Below are 17,640 nucleotides of genomic sequence, written 5' to 3'. Positions count from 1 at the left end.
GACTCTACAAGGAAACTTAGTGACGCTAAGTGATTTGTCTAAAGTCACACAGGTAGGGAGGCATTAAGTTAGAACTTTAACCCAGGTCTTCTGACTCAAATCCCGTGGTTGAACACTAAGGCACACTTGCCCTCATTGCCAAGAAAAAGAAAAAGAATGATGGTCCATGGTTCTATTTCAGTTTGGAGTGCTAAATCAAGACTTACCGTTTGCAAAGCTGTTCTCAATCCTCAGTCTACTGCTGACCTCATTCTCTCCTCCTCACAACCTCAGAGCTAGCCTTGCCTTGAGAGGATTGTGGGTGGGAGAGCTACCCAGAGGATGTAAACCAGGACAAACTCTCTCTGAATTTTCTATTTTTTTTTAAGATTTTATTTACTTATTCGACAGAGAAAGAGAGAGAGAGAGAGAGAGCACAGCAGGGGGAGCGGCAGGCAGAGGGAGCGACAGGCAGAGGGATAGGAAGAAGCAGGCTCCCCACTGAGCAAGGAACCCAACGTGGGGCTCAATCATAGGACCCTGGGATCATGACCTGAGCCCAAGGCAGACGCTTAACCACCTGAACCATCCAGGTGCCCCAATAAATCTTTTTTTTTTTTTAAAGAGAACTCTTTACTGACTTTCTCAATGGTCAAAGAAATGGGCCTCTTGCCCTCAGAAACTGCTATACTAACAAGGAAATGAGTAGGACAATTTAGCTGATCCACGAAACTGTTGTTGCTGAGTAAAGTTCGCACAGGATATACTCATAAGGCTGACTTGACCGCTTTGCTTCTCTCTCAGTGATGACCAACTGCCTCCTGCTACTTTTTTTCTAAAAATACATTTTCCCCTGTTCTGTGCATTGACATACTAGCCACTAGCCATATATGGTTACTTAAATTTAAATTAATTTAATTAAATTAGAGTAAATTCCTCAGTTATGCTAGTCTTATTTTAAGTGTTTGATAGCCACATGTGGATAGCGACTACCACATTAGATAAAGCAGATCTAGAATATTTCATCATCACAGAAAGTTCTATCGGTCCTGTTGTACATGGTACTTGGGAGCAATGTGAATGACGTGTCATTCCTGGTAAGTGGGAGCATCAGCTATGAAGCCATGGAAAAAGGGAAGTCCCAGAACAAATGTTGGCAATGCTTTTCTGAAAACTATCCTTGAGAAGAGAGTTGGCCAATAGACTTTGGGTGATATAATCTCATTGGAAAGTCTTTCTCCGCTGAGAAGGTGAAGAAGAGTGTTCTCTTTGCCTGGATCCTTAACCATCCAATTCAAACTGCTTGTCCTGATTATATCTTTAGATGCCACATATTACCTATGGAACCTTAAGCAGATTATTGAACATCTTTGAATCTCCACTTTTTCACCAGTAAAAGGGGAATAATAATGGTATGTACCTCACAGGAGTGTTGTGAGAATTAATATCAATGGCAGATAATTATAGAGCATTTATGATGTGCCAGGCATTTTTCTGAGAACTTGATTAAATAAAGTAAGCCACTCACATAAAGTTAAGGAATTTGCCTAAGACCACATACCAGTAAACGACAGAGATGGACTTGAATGCAGGAAGTCTGCTAACAAATCTAAAATGTACTTAAGCATGATATTCTGACATATAGAAAGCACTCAAGAAATAGTAGCTGTTACCATTATCACAATTTTTTTTATCCCTCTAGATGTATAAATTTGCAATCTGATTTTATAGTCAACCTTTCTCAGCTTGGTTATTCTGAATGTCCTTGAGATCTGTTTCTTAGCCTGCAAGGTTGAGAGCAAGGACCTGGATGGCAATGGAGTTGCCCACCAGCTGGCTACTTGTCTATAATTCTTCATCTCTCTCCATGCTTTTTCCAAGCTATTCATGCCTTATCAAAAGAAGCAGTAATACATTTTGTCATAAGTCTCTGTGATAGCTCTTTACCTTCTTCCATTTCTTAGCTCCACTAACAAGGGTTACCAGATCTGAGATTCCTGGGAAAGCATAAACCAAGCCATAGTAAATTAATAAGAATCTTAGATACCGCATAAATTTGTGAAAAATATTTGGGTAAGAAACACTATTTAAATTATGCTAAAACAAAGCTCCCATTTTGTCTGAGCCAATGGTATCTTTCCATCTTCTGGAAACTTTCTGCTGTGATTTACCCATTAGATCAGAACTACATTCACTTGTGCTAAACCCAGTGAGATAAACCCAGGGACTTCAGATACCTGAAGTCAAATTCAGAAACATTCCACAAAACTGCATCTCAAGACCTTTCATTGTATTTTAAAACATCTGGCTGGTTCTGTAACATCTGAAAGATTCTTTTAATTTAAGCAAAAAACATGAGCAAGAATCAGATTCCAAAGTGAATACATTCTAATAAAAATAAAGCTTTACCCAGAGAAAACAGGCATAAGCAGCTGAAAGAAGCACAAAGTAATGAAAAATAGCTAAAGGAAAGGGATAATGGGAGATAGGCCTCCTGCCACTTGCTGGGCCTCATTCAGAATGGGTCTTTGGAAAGACTATAGATACGCTAACAAAAAATAATACAAAAACATGGATTCCACAGCTATTGTGAGCAATGCCATAATACCAAGGTGAGATAGAACATGGGTTTCCTTCCTTAGGGCACCCAGACATTTATTTCCATACCGTCGGTTTTTGTTGGCTCTATGAAGATTCCATGCATTCAACTACGTTAAGATAAATAGAACTTCCTTCCCTTAATAAGTAGAGTGGTGTTTGTCATTTCAACAATTTGTTGCAAACTCTGTATCTGATGCCTTCAGATTTACAGAACACTTTCCCACACAGCCATTCAATTCTTCCAACAGGCTGTGATGTGTGATCATTATCCCTGTTCACAAGACACAAAACTAAACTTCAAAGTGTTTCCATGGCTTTCAAGACTATTTCTTTCAATTTCATTGCTTATTTCCACTCACATTCAGTGAACTTTTCCCAATATCACTGAGCTAAGAGAACCAGGACTCATTGCACTGGGAACAATAGGTATGGGAGCCTAAGACAGTACATTCTCTTTCTTATTCTGTCCTACTGTTAGAATGCTTTCCTGTGAGTCTGAAATTCTACAATTTTTTGAGTTCTTAAAGCACAATTTGCTAAAAGAATACACAGGTTGTATTTAATATACCATCTCCTACCCTATTCACCATACGAAACCGTGGGAAGCTGTGGACTTTGCCATTATTACCTTTTATTATACATGAATTCCATAAAGACCCTGCCTTCTTCACTCATCAGAGAAGCCTTTCTCAATTCACTAAATTAACCTTTGACCAAGTTTCCTGGCTTGCAGGATGTCCCAAAGGAAAAGAGACTTATCCTTTTTGGGTCACCATGTCCTTCCATGCTGAGTCCTGTGTGTGGATTGAGTTACCAATGAGCTAGATTCCCATCTGGATTTATCAGGGACGCTTGGCAGCAGAATAAATTAAAGGACCTCACGAGGTCATTCCAGCCCCATCTCTACAATTCCATTCTGTCTTAGGCTTCTTTCCTTCTTTTCTGCAAGGAGCAGCCTAAGAAAACAGAACTATAAAGCAAATCTGCACCATACTCCCCTCAAAATCGGAGCCTTCCTTTAAGTATTAAAACTAGCTTGGGGGGAAAATCCCATTTATATTGTGTGGCAAACCCCCCTGGTGGCAGTATCACATCCTCTAGCCCACCCCTCATTTCAGCTGTAGCCATAACAAATGACCACATGTGAGCTCAGACTCACTTCATACTCAGTCTGTCATTTCAGGAGCACGCCACACATCTTTTTGCCTTCTGCCCAAAACTTCTCCAGTGTCACAGGAGAGAGACCACTTGGCCTAATTCAACTGGGAGTAGTAAAAGCACAACCCAAATGTGCCAGAGAGCTCATACTCCCAGGGGTGACCTTCAACCTGTTAGTAACTGCCCAAGTCCATGGTGCCTCAGAAGACAATTCTCTGTGCTACTTCCAGGGGAGTCAAGTCCCCCCGTCCACAGCAGTGACCCTCATAACTCATCTCGTGTTGGTTCTCTTCTTTCCCTGTCTCATGACCCCGGTCTTCTGCTTCCAAAACCCATGGTCACCTCTTACATATATTGCCTGCATATAAGTCCTTGCTTCGGGCTCTTCTCTTCAAGGTAACCATTCATACATGTGGAGCTGCTTCCCCTTCACCTGAAGCAAAGCCTTCAGAGAGTGAGGGGTCCATAGCCAGCTCTGGAAGACACTGAAAGGCCTCACTCCAGAGGTCATCACTGTCTCTGGTGCCCATTAGTGAGTGCTCGTTAGTATTTGCTGAATAATCATCATATCACCATCCCAATGTCCTAACATGGATTTCATTATGGCCCTTATAGTTACCTGCAGGGAGGAGGACCATAGCCAAGGCCACCTTAAAAGTCACATTGTGTGCTGGATGAGTGCCAGTGAGTCCAAATCACCACTTTCTGGCACAACTCCAGCAATTTGTGGACTCAAATGTTAAAACTAGACAGTGGTTCTAGAATTCCCAGTCTAATAATCTCCTTTTACTCATGCTGGTTAATGGGAATGCAAGGTCCAGAGCCAGTTCTCTAGACCCTTTCAGCTGCCCTAAATAAAAATGAAAAGACAAGGCCCTTCCGAGTCCATCCAGACTTTGAGCTTTTGCATTTACTATTTCCTCCTACTATTACATTCCACCTAGAATGCTCTCCTTGGCTTCTTGCCTTTCAGTCTCAGCTCAGTTGTCAACTCCTCAGAGCTCTTCCCCAACCACACGAGTTAGAGCAGTTACTCTGATATCACCCTGTCTTGTTGTTTTCATAGCACTCACCACTACCTGATGTTACTTTGTTTATTTATTTATTTACTTGCATGTTTATTGTGAGTCTACCCTCCACTAGGATCTTGCCTGTCTTATTCCCTGCTTTATTCCAATGCCCAGTATATAGTTGGTACTCAACCTTTGGGTGGAAGGAATGATAGCCATCCATATGCTATACCATAAACCTTACTCTCCTATGCTGTAACAACATGATAGCTGTTATTCATTACACAGACCATTAATCCCACTCTCCAGCTAGTTGAGCCCATGCGTTAACACTTCCAAGTCTCTGGCATATCTCAAGATCCAGGAGTGGTGAGTTAGGCACTGCTGGTTACTCATCCATGGGCCACAGTGGTTTCCCTGGTGTTCTGCATTCTAAGCTCAGTGTGGGAAGCCCAAAGAATCCATCAGTGTCATCAGGACACAAAAGAAGATGGGGAGGAGGAATAAGGAAATTGAAATGCACGTCTTCATCCATCCCTTTGGCATACCTTTGGCATACCTTTAGCTCGGATTTGTTAAGTACAGCGAGACCAAGGGCCCGGGAGGAAAGAGATGTAATAAAAATGCTTAGAGCTAGCTCTAGAACTTAATGCATAAAAGGAAAAGGTGTCCCAGTGATCACAACGGATATTAGTTTACCAGGAGAGAAGACCAGATGAAGATTCGAGGAAACTGCTCCAGCCAGGACTAACAGCTGTGCTTGCAGCTCATTCGGCTTGTACTTTCAGAAATCTTATAAATGACAGTGTCAGGAAAAAAGATGAGAACGTGATCTAGCAAAGGAGAGCTGAGGGAAAAGCAACACTGAAAGCATGAGTCACTGTGCTTCCTTAAGCAATCATTCCCAGATGCTTCTAACTTGACAGCACCCCCACAACTTTTTCTCTATCTGTTCACATCTTTTTCACCTCATGGCTGATGAGGTCAGCCTTTGGTCTAACATGCTTGCTTGGAGATCTTACCATGTCATCATAAAATTTCAGTGAGGTGAAAAAAATAATCTTATATGAAATTTTCCTTAGTCTATGACATGCATTCACAGTTCTAATTATCCTGTGAGTTCTGATTATTAGGCAAAAATTATGAAGATGTGTATGCATTGATTATTTTAAGGACTAATAGAAGGGTAGACCAGAAGCAAGTGGTCAGGAAGCTGGACATGGAGGTAGGGCCCATTGGCCTTGAATGCACACGCAGGATGAAGAAAAGCCAAATGGAAGAAATAAAACAACAAGTATGTCTGAGAACTGGCATTCCGTAAATAATTACTACTACCTTTGGTCTCTCTGAGAGTTACTGATAAATATCTCTTTTTTCCCTTAAGCCTCTTTTCTCCTTCCCTTTTGTTATTTATTACTTGATTTTTATTTATCAAATGCAAACTAGGGTTAATAAAATATGACTGCCCTTAAATGTTCTTACACTGCATGGGGCAGGTAGATATGTAAATAGGTAATACAAATAAAGACCTTTCCTTGGAAATGACCCACTAAGATGCTAATGACCAGTTGGTAATAACATAAGCTATTAATTAATCTCTTTCAAGGATGTTTGCAACCAAATAGGGGCTCATATCTTTAAACATTGAATTTTTTGGAATTTCAAATGTTTGCATTTTCACTATCATAGTCTACCATGGTCCATGCATTAATGGAGAGTAGAAAACTGGGAGCATCTAAGTCTCCCAACAGGGCTATTATACAGAAGGGAATTATTTTACGAGTGGCAGAAGGCTCTCTGCCTTATCCCAAATACTGCTGCTGTTGAGTCTATGCTGATGTTTTCAACTGAAACTCTTTATAATGAGAAGTTTTTTCATAAATGCATAAAGTGAAGCAATATATCATTTTATGGTATCATCTAGTTACAGATCTACTGAAAACAACTTAGAACAGTTTGTCCTCAATCCAATTTAAATGACTAATCATGACACTGTGCCATATATCCCCCAGCACGAGATGAAGAGTGGAAAGGAAAGTATAATCTAAGTAACCTCAGTCTTTTATAGGTATAATATTAAACCATAAGAAGCATGATTTCATACTTTAGCACATGCTATAATAATATCAGAATTAGCCTGTAACAGGAATCCATTTCTATTCCCAGCTCTGTTAATTATCTAGCCTCATGGCCTTGGGCAAGTCACAAAGCTTTCAGTCTTACAGTCCTCGTCTATAAAAAAGAAGACCATTAGGTTCAATAAATTCAAGGTCTGATCTACCTCTAACCTCGCATAGTAACTAATGTTTATTGAGTACTTAGAAGGAACAAACACATTTGCCAGGCTCTATTGGATTCATCATTTAGGCTTTTTTCTCCTATATTTCCAAGTTTCACTTTGCATTTACTTATATTCAAATGAACTTGACAACTTACCAAATAAATTGTCAGAAAGAGAAAATTCTTCTGGGACAGGTAAGTGGGAGTGTTCAATGAGATTCATTTTTGATCCCATCCAAACTGTTCTATTTGAGAATGCCCCTTCGTTATGGTAGTCTTCAAAAAAACAAAAAACAAAAAAATTCTGAAAGACAAATAAATAAGTAGAGAGTTTGAGGAAGGGTTGGAGGTGTAGATAGTTGGTTAAGACAGAGAGGGAGGGAGGGAGCAAGCTTATACGCAAAACAGCAAATAGATCCCTTTGTAGACATTTTGCCATAGCCTTTCTGTACAGATCTGTTTTTAATATTTATCACTTTTACACCTCACTTGGACTCACAAATGTCCAGGATATGTGCCTTCAAAAGAGACACTCTCTAATGTATCTGGGGAAACACCATATGTCTTTATTTACATTTCAGCACTTGAGAAATTTGGGCAAGATTTGATGAAATTTTGGTTATGTCTTTATTTCTTTTACAAGTAGAAAAAAAGCCAGAAAGAAATAGAAAGGTATTGACTAAATATGGGATAAATCAATAACTTATTATCTTAAAACTTATTCCAAAGTTGAGCAGGTATTTACAAAGACATAAAAGTGATTTAAGACCACTTCCTGCTGGAATCTTCTTGAACAGGCACTATGTCAGCAAATCAAAAATTCAGAAAGTGTTGTCTCAAGATCTTAATTTTTGCTTTTTAGAGAAAATTTCAGGGGCTTGCATTTTCACTCTCAGGGTATACCATGGTCTTATATTTATGTGGGCTAAAAAAAAAAAGTTACAGTAAAAAGAAAAATAATGGTAAATCTCACCAAAGTGTCTGAAGTTTCATCCTAAGGAAATGTCCAGAATGAATCCAAGAGCCCAAAGAAGCAATGTCCACTTTTAGTTAAATTTTTAGGTCTTCTTTTCCTCCTGCCTTCCAATATGTCTCCTACTTTCCTGAAGAGGTAATTTGAAAGGTCAAGTAATGAACAGTTGTGTTATCAGAATCTCTTTTCCAAGGTTGTTTTCCGAGAATGATTTTCAAACCTTTTTATCCTGTCTCTACCAAGAAATCATTTTGTTTACAAATAACTATTTATATTTGCTATTCAGGAAGAGAATATAGGGCTTCTGTTGGACAAATATTTATTTCATTAGACTGTCCCTACTATTTATGTCTTTCTTTCTCTTTCACTCAGCAGAATGTTCCAGTTCAAGCAGAAGTGAGTTTCGGATACACCGGGCTACTGGCAATGTAGTTTATCAAACTATGCTGTTGCATTCATTCCTTTATTCATGCTTTCAAAAAACATTTATTGAGAACTTATTCTGTACTAAGCTCTGGGCTGGATCTTTGGAGATAAAACAGTAAAAGGAAAAAGAAATGTCCGTGACCGATGACATCAATCTTAATAAAGAAGAGAGCACTAAAAAATAACCAGATGTATACACAGATGATTACAGACTGTCATTACATATGAAGCTTAAGATTAGGATGCTCTAACAGAGAGGTCTGGGTGTGAAAAGGAGTCAAGATAGGGAAATAGCTGATGAAGGATGTGGTTTGAAGGGCAATTTCTAAAGATGGTCAAGACCAGGGCACATGTGAATTAATGAGAAGACACCAGAGAGGGAGTGGTTGAAGAAGCAAGAGAGAGAAGCTCCTGCTACAGGATACAAACCATGCCCACTGTGGGAATGCAGACAAATTTGGGTCCATCTAGTGAACCAATGGCATGCCCCTACCAGAATCTATTCTCCGGGAAGCCAAGGGGCCTGTTGGGAGTAAACCCATTCGTGATAGCATCAGGTGGAGCCAAGAACCATGACCTTCACCCTAAAGCAAACCATAGTAATTTGAGAAATGTGTAATTCTCACTGTAGTACAGCATTTGGCTCATACCTATTGGATTCAAAAGGCCCTCCTACCACCGTAAGGTGAGAGGGAAGGTGATAAATAAAAATGAAATCTAGAAGCATTGATGTATAAAGTAGAGGTAGATACTTCCAACAGAATACTTCCAACAAGTAGGAGATGGTACACATTTCAGCGCCACCCTCACTCTCACACAACTCTGCCACATATCACAGTGGAACTTTGACCCCAAGAGGACCACGGCCTTTCTGGGGCAATTGTGTAATAGTAGCAGCATGCTAGGTATCACCATAACGCATGGAGATGCAGAGGAATCGTGACCACTGGTCGGGCACCGTTCTCACTCATGGACACGAGAAATAATGGAAGCAGCAGCCAGAACAAACCTGATCATGAACAAACATGAGGAGACCCTAAGCACTTCTGAAATGCTTGGACTTTGACAGAAAGCTAAAGGTCCTGAGGAATAAACCAGTAAAAGTTGAGTCGTTACTGTTAATGAGACCTCATTCCTACCCACAAGCTGGTTGCAGACTAGGGAAATTCAACGTTCAATATGTGTACATGAATTATATAGGCATATATTCACTGTGTATATATTAATATATCAATTAATTATGTATAATAATTGTGTATACATGTCAGCATATTGTATAATAAATGGGTTGAAAAGCCTCCCCAAAATTCAGACAGCTATTACTCTAAGTAGAGTTCCCCCTCTGGAATAGGAAATTCCACAGTTTCCCATAATAATAATTTCCAGGAACCCGCAATGTACATTCAGGAATTTTTCTTATTATTAAATCCAATTGTTAGATATGTTCTGGGGGAGGAGGTTAAGATGGCGGAGGAGTAGGGGACCCCTTTTTCAGCCGGTCCCCTGAGTTGAGCTGNTCTTTGACTCTTCCTTTGGGTTTTCTTCTGTGCTTTTTCTCATATTTGTCTTTTTTAATCTTTAGTCATGTTCATCAAGCTCCCTATTATTAACTAAGTAATATTATAGGCAAACTATGAATAAATATAATGATTGCCTTGGGAGTATAAACCTATTAATATACATCTCATAATAGTAGGGTCTTTACCTATTAGCAGCTCCTTAATAGGATTGATGACTTTAGCCTTACTTGGCTTGTCATTTAATGAGCGCCTACCATGTCCCAAGTATTTGACAAGTGTTTCCATATATATTATTTCTTTAATTAGGGTTACTTCTATGTCCTCCTTTCTCTAATATTCTTCACCCCTTTGTTGGGGGAAGAACTAGGGAAGACTAACTCCCAGGAGACTCCATATGTTAGTTCTGGAGGCTTTTTTCCCCCTCAAATCCTCCCTTCCATATAAAGAGTCATTTTGTAGGTTGAGAATAAGCAATGGGTATTCTCTACACTAGTGGCCTTTGAATACTTTTGTTCATTTACTTCCTACAAAAAGTTTGAAAACCAATGTACTCCATCAATACATTTTTGGGTTTATATCTGTAGATTTTCATTTTAAAAAGTTGCAAAAAAATTTACTTCTGACATATTATAAAAATTGACATTTTACATGCTGTTACATTACTCTTTAATCTATTCAATTACTGTCCAATGTACTCTTAAATACCACAGCAATTTAATAGTCTCCTTCATCCTTCAAAGAAATGCCAAAAAAATGTTCTTTAACATCTGGAAAAAATTTTTATCATTCCTATTCCTCTGTGAGTTCACATTTCATTCCACTTCACTGCAGAAGTTTAATAGAGCACATTTTATTACTTGAATGTCAATTATTGATCATCATATCATATTTTTCTACAAAAAAATTTGGATTTAAAAAAAGTCTATTAAGATTTTTAATGTTTAAATAAGAAAATATTCTGGCTTGAGTGTATTAATAATTATTATCAGTATCCATTTCATCAAAACTATACATTGCCCCTTAGGCTTTCTCTATGAATAGCATGGATCATTCCCCTTGGTGTCAAAGAGCACAGGTAGAGAAAGCAGTCCGTTGTGGATGAGGGAGCATGCAGATGAGAAAGGAAGTCACCACTGTCAGGCACCAGCCACAGCCAGCGTTGACTAGGTACATGCACCAGAAGAACATCTCCTTAGAAATACAGTCAAGAGGTTCTGTTTAAATACTGAACGTTGAGACACTGTAGCCAGAGAGCCTAAAAATTCTCCAGAGTTAGTCATCGAAGCCCAGATCACAGAAAGCCATCATTTCTATTCAGATGAATTCATGTGTGTGTTAATACACAAAGTTTAGAATCAGAACAAAGGAAGAAAAATATCGAATTTGCACACAGACTTCCCCACCTTCATGCCCTGTTTTCCTGAAAAGTTGTTAAATTTTTAAATGAAACTAGCTTTAAAATAAAGAAAATTGCAGAAAATTCAGACAATGCAAAAAAACATTAAAGAATGCCGAATTGCATTCTATAATTTTTTTTCAATTTACACTCCCACCAGCGTGGGATAAGGGTGCCTTTCTCACCACACTTTCATTAGCATTACTTTCAATAATCTTCTCTAATTTCGTAGGTGACAAATCCTATCTTACTGTATTAAATTGCATTTCTTTGATTGCTAGTAAAGTTGAAAAAAATTTTTTACATCTTTATTGTCTATAAGTGATAGTTTCTTTCCATTTTCTGTTTATGTCCTTTTTTTCCTACAGAAGTGTTCATCTTTTCTATTGACTTAGAAGAGTTCTTCATATATTGAATGTATTAGCATTCTGGAATATTTACTACAAACATTTTTATTTGTCTTTTAATTATCTTTACCCGAAAATTTTTTCATTGTAGTTAGTTAAACATATTCGATATTTTGAAGCTCATTTTTATTCTTTTTTTATTTTTAGTTTATGGTACAAGGTGAGTTTTGTCAGAATTGCTTGTTGAATACTTTTTCCCATTGATTTATGCTCCTTTTATTGACACTGAATTTAGTTTCCTACTGATCATACAGCTCTATCTTGTACCAATATCATCCTTCCCTATTATCATTCATTCTTTTTCAGTATTTCCTAAGATATTCTCATCTTTTTATTCTCTGTAATAAATCATCACATCTTGTGTCACATTCTGGAAAAAAAAGTAAAAAAATTTCTTTAGGAGTTTGAGATGGTTCCAAACCTAAATATTTAGGTAGGAAGATTTACATCTTTATAATATGTTATTTTGCCTTTCGTGGGCAAGGTATGTCTCCATTTACTCAAATGTGCTCTTAGAGCTCTTAGTTCTTTAGATTTTTTTCCACATCTGCCCCAACTTCTTCATGACGCTCCTCCATCGTTTATCTTTCTCCTCCTCTGGTGGTAATTAATGATTTCACTACATCTGTCATCTTCCCCACTATAGCACCAGATTATAAATTCGAAGAAGACAGGAATCATAATTATTTATGATTAAGTATCATATATTTCTTCTGAATCCCCTTATTACACCTGGCAGTGCTACACGTACACAGAAACAACAGCTGTGGTCTAGTAGAAATGTCATGGAGGATGAGACATGAGAAGATTAAGATAGAGAACTGTGCTGACCTTTCATAGCTTCATGGATGACCTAGGACTATTCACTTAACACTCCCGTCCCCATACCATATAAGTTTTTACACATTTGAACAGGTGACATGGACAAAAATGCTCACTGCATTGTTACCAATAGTAAAAAATTGGAAACGGTATAAATGCCCATCAACAAGACAATGGATACAATAAAGAAATAGTATATGAAAATGCTCTAAGTATATTCATAAGTGTTATGCAGTGCTAAGTGAATGAAGTAGGACTGTATGTATTCATATGGATAAAATTAAAAACATCACATTGAATAAAAGAATCAGGTTGCAGAAAAATACAAGCAGATTGATAAAATGTAAGTTTAAAGATATACAAACAATGCTATATATTACCATTGATACTGTAATACACGGGTCAGTGAACTCTGATTCATGAGCCAAATCCAGCCTGCCAAAGGCTAAGTTCGCCCTTTTGCTTACCTACCTATGGCTGTCTTCACCCAACAATAGCAGAGTTAAGTAGTTTTGACACAGTCCACACGGTCTGCAAAGCCTAAAATATTCACTGACTGGCCTTTATAGAAAACGCTTATGACCCCTGCTCTAACCTATAGAGACATATACGGAAGTGTTAAACCCACAATCTGAATAGTGCTGCAGAAGGACTGGGTGGGTACATGGGGCATTTCCATAGCATCTGTTATGCTCTCCTTCTTAAGCTGGAGGGTAAATACAGGGAGGTTGATGATATTACTCAATTTTTTTTGCATGTGGGAAATATTTCATGATGAAGAAGATTGAATGAAATTATACATGTAAAAATCTTCCTCATCTGTAAAGTTACACAAGTTCATACAGGATTCTGTCCTTCTTACACATTCTTAAGGCTCTTAATAATAAAATGAAGATTATTTATTTATTTATTTATTTATTTATTTATTTGACAGAGAGACAGAGAGAGCATAAGCAGGGTGGAGGGAGGTGCAAAGAGAGAAGGAGAAGCAAGCTCCGCACTGAGCAGGGAGACCTACACAAGGCTCGATCTGGGATCATGACCTGAGCTGAAGGCAGACACTTAACTGACTGAGCCACCCAGGCGCCCTGGAAGTATTCCTTTTCATAAAATGTTTGGGGACTCTAACTGTGGTCAATGAGGCACTACTAGAAATGTTTAGTGGCACAATGAGATCTATGTTCAAGAGTACTCTAGTGAGAAGATGGAACGGGGAGGGTAAGCAGTGAAAGGCGGAAATTTGTGGCTGAAGTGAGGGGATCTCGCGATTCGCATGGTGGTATCTGAAGAGATGGAAAAGAGGAGCCTTGAATACAGTAGGCATAAAGGAGGAGGGCAGAAAGAAAGAAGCCTGGTGATTCATAGGTTTAAGCCCGGGGTATTGGTGGAAGCAGGAACAAAATGTTTATTTTACTTTATGTTTATTTGTATGATGCTGTAAGCTAAGTCTTAACTTAAGGACCCAGGAATAGTTTCAGAAATGGTACACACTGTTTGTTTTTAATGTGATAAGACACATAATGACTGGTAACTTAGACTCCCACTTTCTGGTTATCAATTTTACTTGTTTAGATACTATGTGTCACTGGAAGTTCATGGTGTGTGGAGCTTTTCTGATGTAACATAAACTATTTGCAAATAGAGACCTTGGAAAGACCCTGTTCCAATTAAACAGCTTTGACTCTGATTTAGAAAACATCTCAGTTCTCAGAAGATGAAGATAAAAACCAGTTACATGTGCTGGTTCTCTATAAACTTTTCACACCCAAGGACACCATCCTTGGTCACAGTTTTCTCAGATGAACCCAGTTGTTGATGACAAAGTTAAATATGTAAATGATTCTTAAAGAGCAGGAAACAAGTAGACTTTTTCTAGCTGTCATTTCATGCCCAGTGGAAGCTCTTGTTTCAGCCCAAAGTCTGGAAGAATGTTCTTAAGTGAAAAGAGAAAGTAACTCTTAAAAAAAAAAAATTGGTCTTCCCAGAAGCACTCAAACTGAAGTAATTCTTTTCAGGGCAAAAATACAAATTTAAGGTACATAGATCCTTCCCAAAGTCCAAAGAGATGTATAAGACAATGTTTGGCCAGTACCAACCACAGTAACGCGACCACATTACTCTGAGAGCGGTGTCCTATAGTAATCAGATATTATTTATTACTATCACAGTAACTAGTACATATTTTGGGGGAGATAGATTAAAATAAGATCTACCATTTTATGAGTCCTTACTATGTGACAGCATCCAGGCTACGTTATCTCATTTAATCTGTAATAAGCCAAGTAGGTATTAACATACACACTTTATAGATGAGAAAACTGAGGTTCAAAGTGATTCAGCAAACTTCTCAAGGTCACACTGCTAGTGAGAAGCAGAACAAGGATGTAAACCCACATCTAACTCTAAATTCATGCTCACTAATGCAGCTCTCCTACAGAGACTCTCACTAACCACTCACCAATCCCTAGTGAGGGCAAATTGGCAGTTCTGCAAGGTCACTTCTGCCTAAGGCAGTCAATGTGTTCCTATGCACAAATTAATTAAGCCTGTACCGGGTTTGCCTATTATATTATTTTGTTTCTTCTTTTGTGTTTCTCAAGTCTCCATTTAAAAGTATATTACTTTCAGGCATTGTGAACCAAAAATACTTAAGCCAACCAGACCTCTACAAATCTTTGAGTTTCTGTGTGTGGGAGGTTACACAATGGGGCCTACAGAGCGGCTGAGCTTTATTTCCAACTGGATATAAAAGTTGAGGCCCCTAGGGCCATGGACCTGACAGTGAGTAATCCTTCTATTGCTCAAGTCCCAGCCCAGCTTCTCAAACACCTTGACTAGGACTAACCTCCAGGAGGTTTTCATACCAATGGGCACCTCTTCTTGTCACAGTTTTAGTTCTATCTTTGTTTTTGTGGTGATTGGCTGTCTATCTCCCCCACTGGACCATCGCTCCAGAAGAACTCACACTGGATCTCCAGTGCCTAGCAGACTTCCAGGCACACGTTCTTCCTTTCTACACGCCCTTTTGCAAGGTGAGTTTGTCCCTACCCATCAATAGATGAAGTCTATTCCCCAGCCCTTGAATTTGAGCTGGTCTGGTAACTTCCTTGACAAGTAGAATGCTGGATGCAATGCTATGAGACATGTGAGTTAGGCCACAAGAGGCCTTGGAGCTTTGCCCTGAGACTGACACACACCAAGACTTCAGACCTATTAGTAAGGCCATCTTGGACCTTCCATTCTAGTTGATCTTCTATCTGAATAAGCCACATGAATGAGTCCATGCAAAACTAGTAGAGGGACTACTCAGTTGACTCATAGAAATATGAGAATTAATTACGATTAATTATGAGAACTAATTATGAGTAATTACTGTTTTAAGTTACTATGCTTTGGCATAGTTATTACAAAGTAAAAAATAACAGATACAGAAAGCAGTACCTGGAAAAGGGAGGATGTTAAAAAAAAAAAAAAAAAAAAAGCTAAAATATGGCCAAATGGTTTGGGGATTGGGAATTGGGCAGAGCCTGGAAGAGCAGTAAGGAGACTACTCTGGAAATTGGAAAAACAGTGAAGAAATTACTATAGGAAGCTGGAAAGGGGATGGGTCATATTTTGTAATCATGAAACAATTGGTAACACTGTCACCTGTGGTAACTCAGAAGATGGAGAGTTTCCTAGTGAATTTGCGGACCTGATTAAGGAGATTTCCAAGGAGCATAATGAGTGTGTCACTTGGTGTATTTAGCTGCACGTGATAAGCTCCATAAAGAAAGAAATGAATTAAGGAAGACACAGTTCATTTTGCAAACAGAATTTAAAGTAAATATGAAGGGTTCAAGACCTGCTAAGTTGAAAAGTAGTACTGTTTTGCATTTTTGGTCTCTCCATCTGCAGAAGATTCTCAAGTAAGAAATAGCCCCAGGGTAAATATCACATCATGAGTGTGGCTATAAGATCCTTTGCTAAGAGCTCAAAAGACTTAAGGAGGTGCCTAGTAGACATATGCATCCAGGTAAAAGGGCTTCTAAGAATGTCAGGGGCATTATCCCATAGCATTATTCCACAATAACTTGATATGTCCAAAGTAAAAAGGAGTCTGTCTCAAAATATTATGGATGTAAGTTTTCAGGTACAGAGGGAGTCCTAAAAACGTTCATAATAAATCCAGAAAGAGTTACACAAATTGTTCTAATGAGACCAATGCCATCTTGAACCAAAAGCTGACTTTGCAATTTTTCCCATTATGCAGGGAAGTCTCTTTCCCCACCCCTTTAATGAGTTATTATTATGACTTGCTTTGACCAACAGAATTGTTCTACTTCTGAGGCTAAGCCTCAAGAAACCTGTGGCTTCTGTTTTCACCCTCTTGGATTGATGTCCTGAGACCATCATGCCATAAAGAGACCAGGAATTAAATACTCCAGGCAAGAGACTTAGCCATTCCAAGCATCCCAATCAACAGCAACATCAAGCACCCAGTCATGGGAGTAAGATCTAGTTGATCCTCCAGTTGAAATCAGTTGCATGATTGAGCCCAGGAAAAACCAGCAGAACCACCTAACCAACCCACAGAATTATAAGAAATGATAAATCATTATCTTTTTAAGCCATTAAGTTTTGGGGTATCTAATAGTATTAGATAGTTGATTATAATCCCCCAAATGAACAATATAGCATGTTGGCTATTGTCTCACTGGAATCTAAAGAAAGTATTTTCTTTAAAGTAATATGTTTACTCTTTAAAAATGGCATCTCAATGTTAATTTCCAATGTCATGCCAAGTGAATTCATTTATTCACTTATTTATTCAGCCAATATACATTTATTGACTCCATGTCAGGCACCAGACATACAAAGACCAAAAAAACCACGATCCTTCAAGAAGCTTAGTGGAAACATCTGGCAAGAAAAACCCAATTAAAATAGTCTGGGGGTTGTTATGACAGAGGTAAGCACAAGTCCCTTTAGGAGCATAAGCAAGGACATTCATTCATTCAACATTCATTAATTCCCCACTATGTATTAGGCTTTGATCTAGATCTTGGAAATAGAGTGATAGATGAGA

At 38.4% G+C, this 17,640-nt stretch overlaps 1 protein-coding gene across 3 annotated transcripts in view; it reads right to left on the bottom strand.

Moving 5' to 3' along the window:
- The window catches only part of NR1H4 (nuclear receptor subfamily 1 group H member 4), a 65,829-nt gene that overhangs the window by 43,223 nt on the left and 4,966 nt on the right, over positions 1 to 17,640 (bottom strand). For 2 of the 3 annotated variants that reach the window (XM_002928483.4, XM_011236361.3), the window contains exons 3-4: positions 8,002 to 8,131; positions 7,185 to 7,332 (exon numbers count right to left, since the gene is read on the bottom strand). In XM_002928483.4, the coding sequence (XP_002928529.1) occupies positions 7,185 to 7,263 (79 nt within the window). In that variant the 5' untranslated portion in view covers positions 7,264 to 7,332; positions 8,002 to 8,131. The remainder of the gene's footprint in view (positions 1 to 7,184; positions 7,333 to 8,001; positions 8,132 to 17,640) is intronic. The other variant, XM_011236362.3, reaches the window with a different exon arrangement.

The sequence above is a fragment of the Ailuropoda melanoleuca genome, chromosome 15 (assembly GCF_002007445.2).
Source record: "Ailuropoda melanoleuca isolate Jingjing chromosome 15, ASM200744v2, whole genome shotgun sequence".
Taxonomy (NCBI): Eukaryota; Metazoa; Chordata; class Mammalia; order Carnivora; family Ursidae; genus Ailuropoda; species Ailuropoda melanoleuca.
This window is presented reverse-complemented; position numbering and strand designations above follow the sequence as displayed.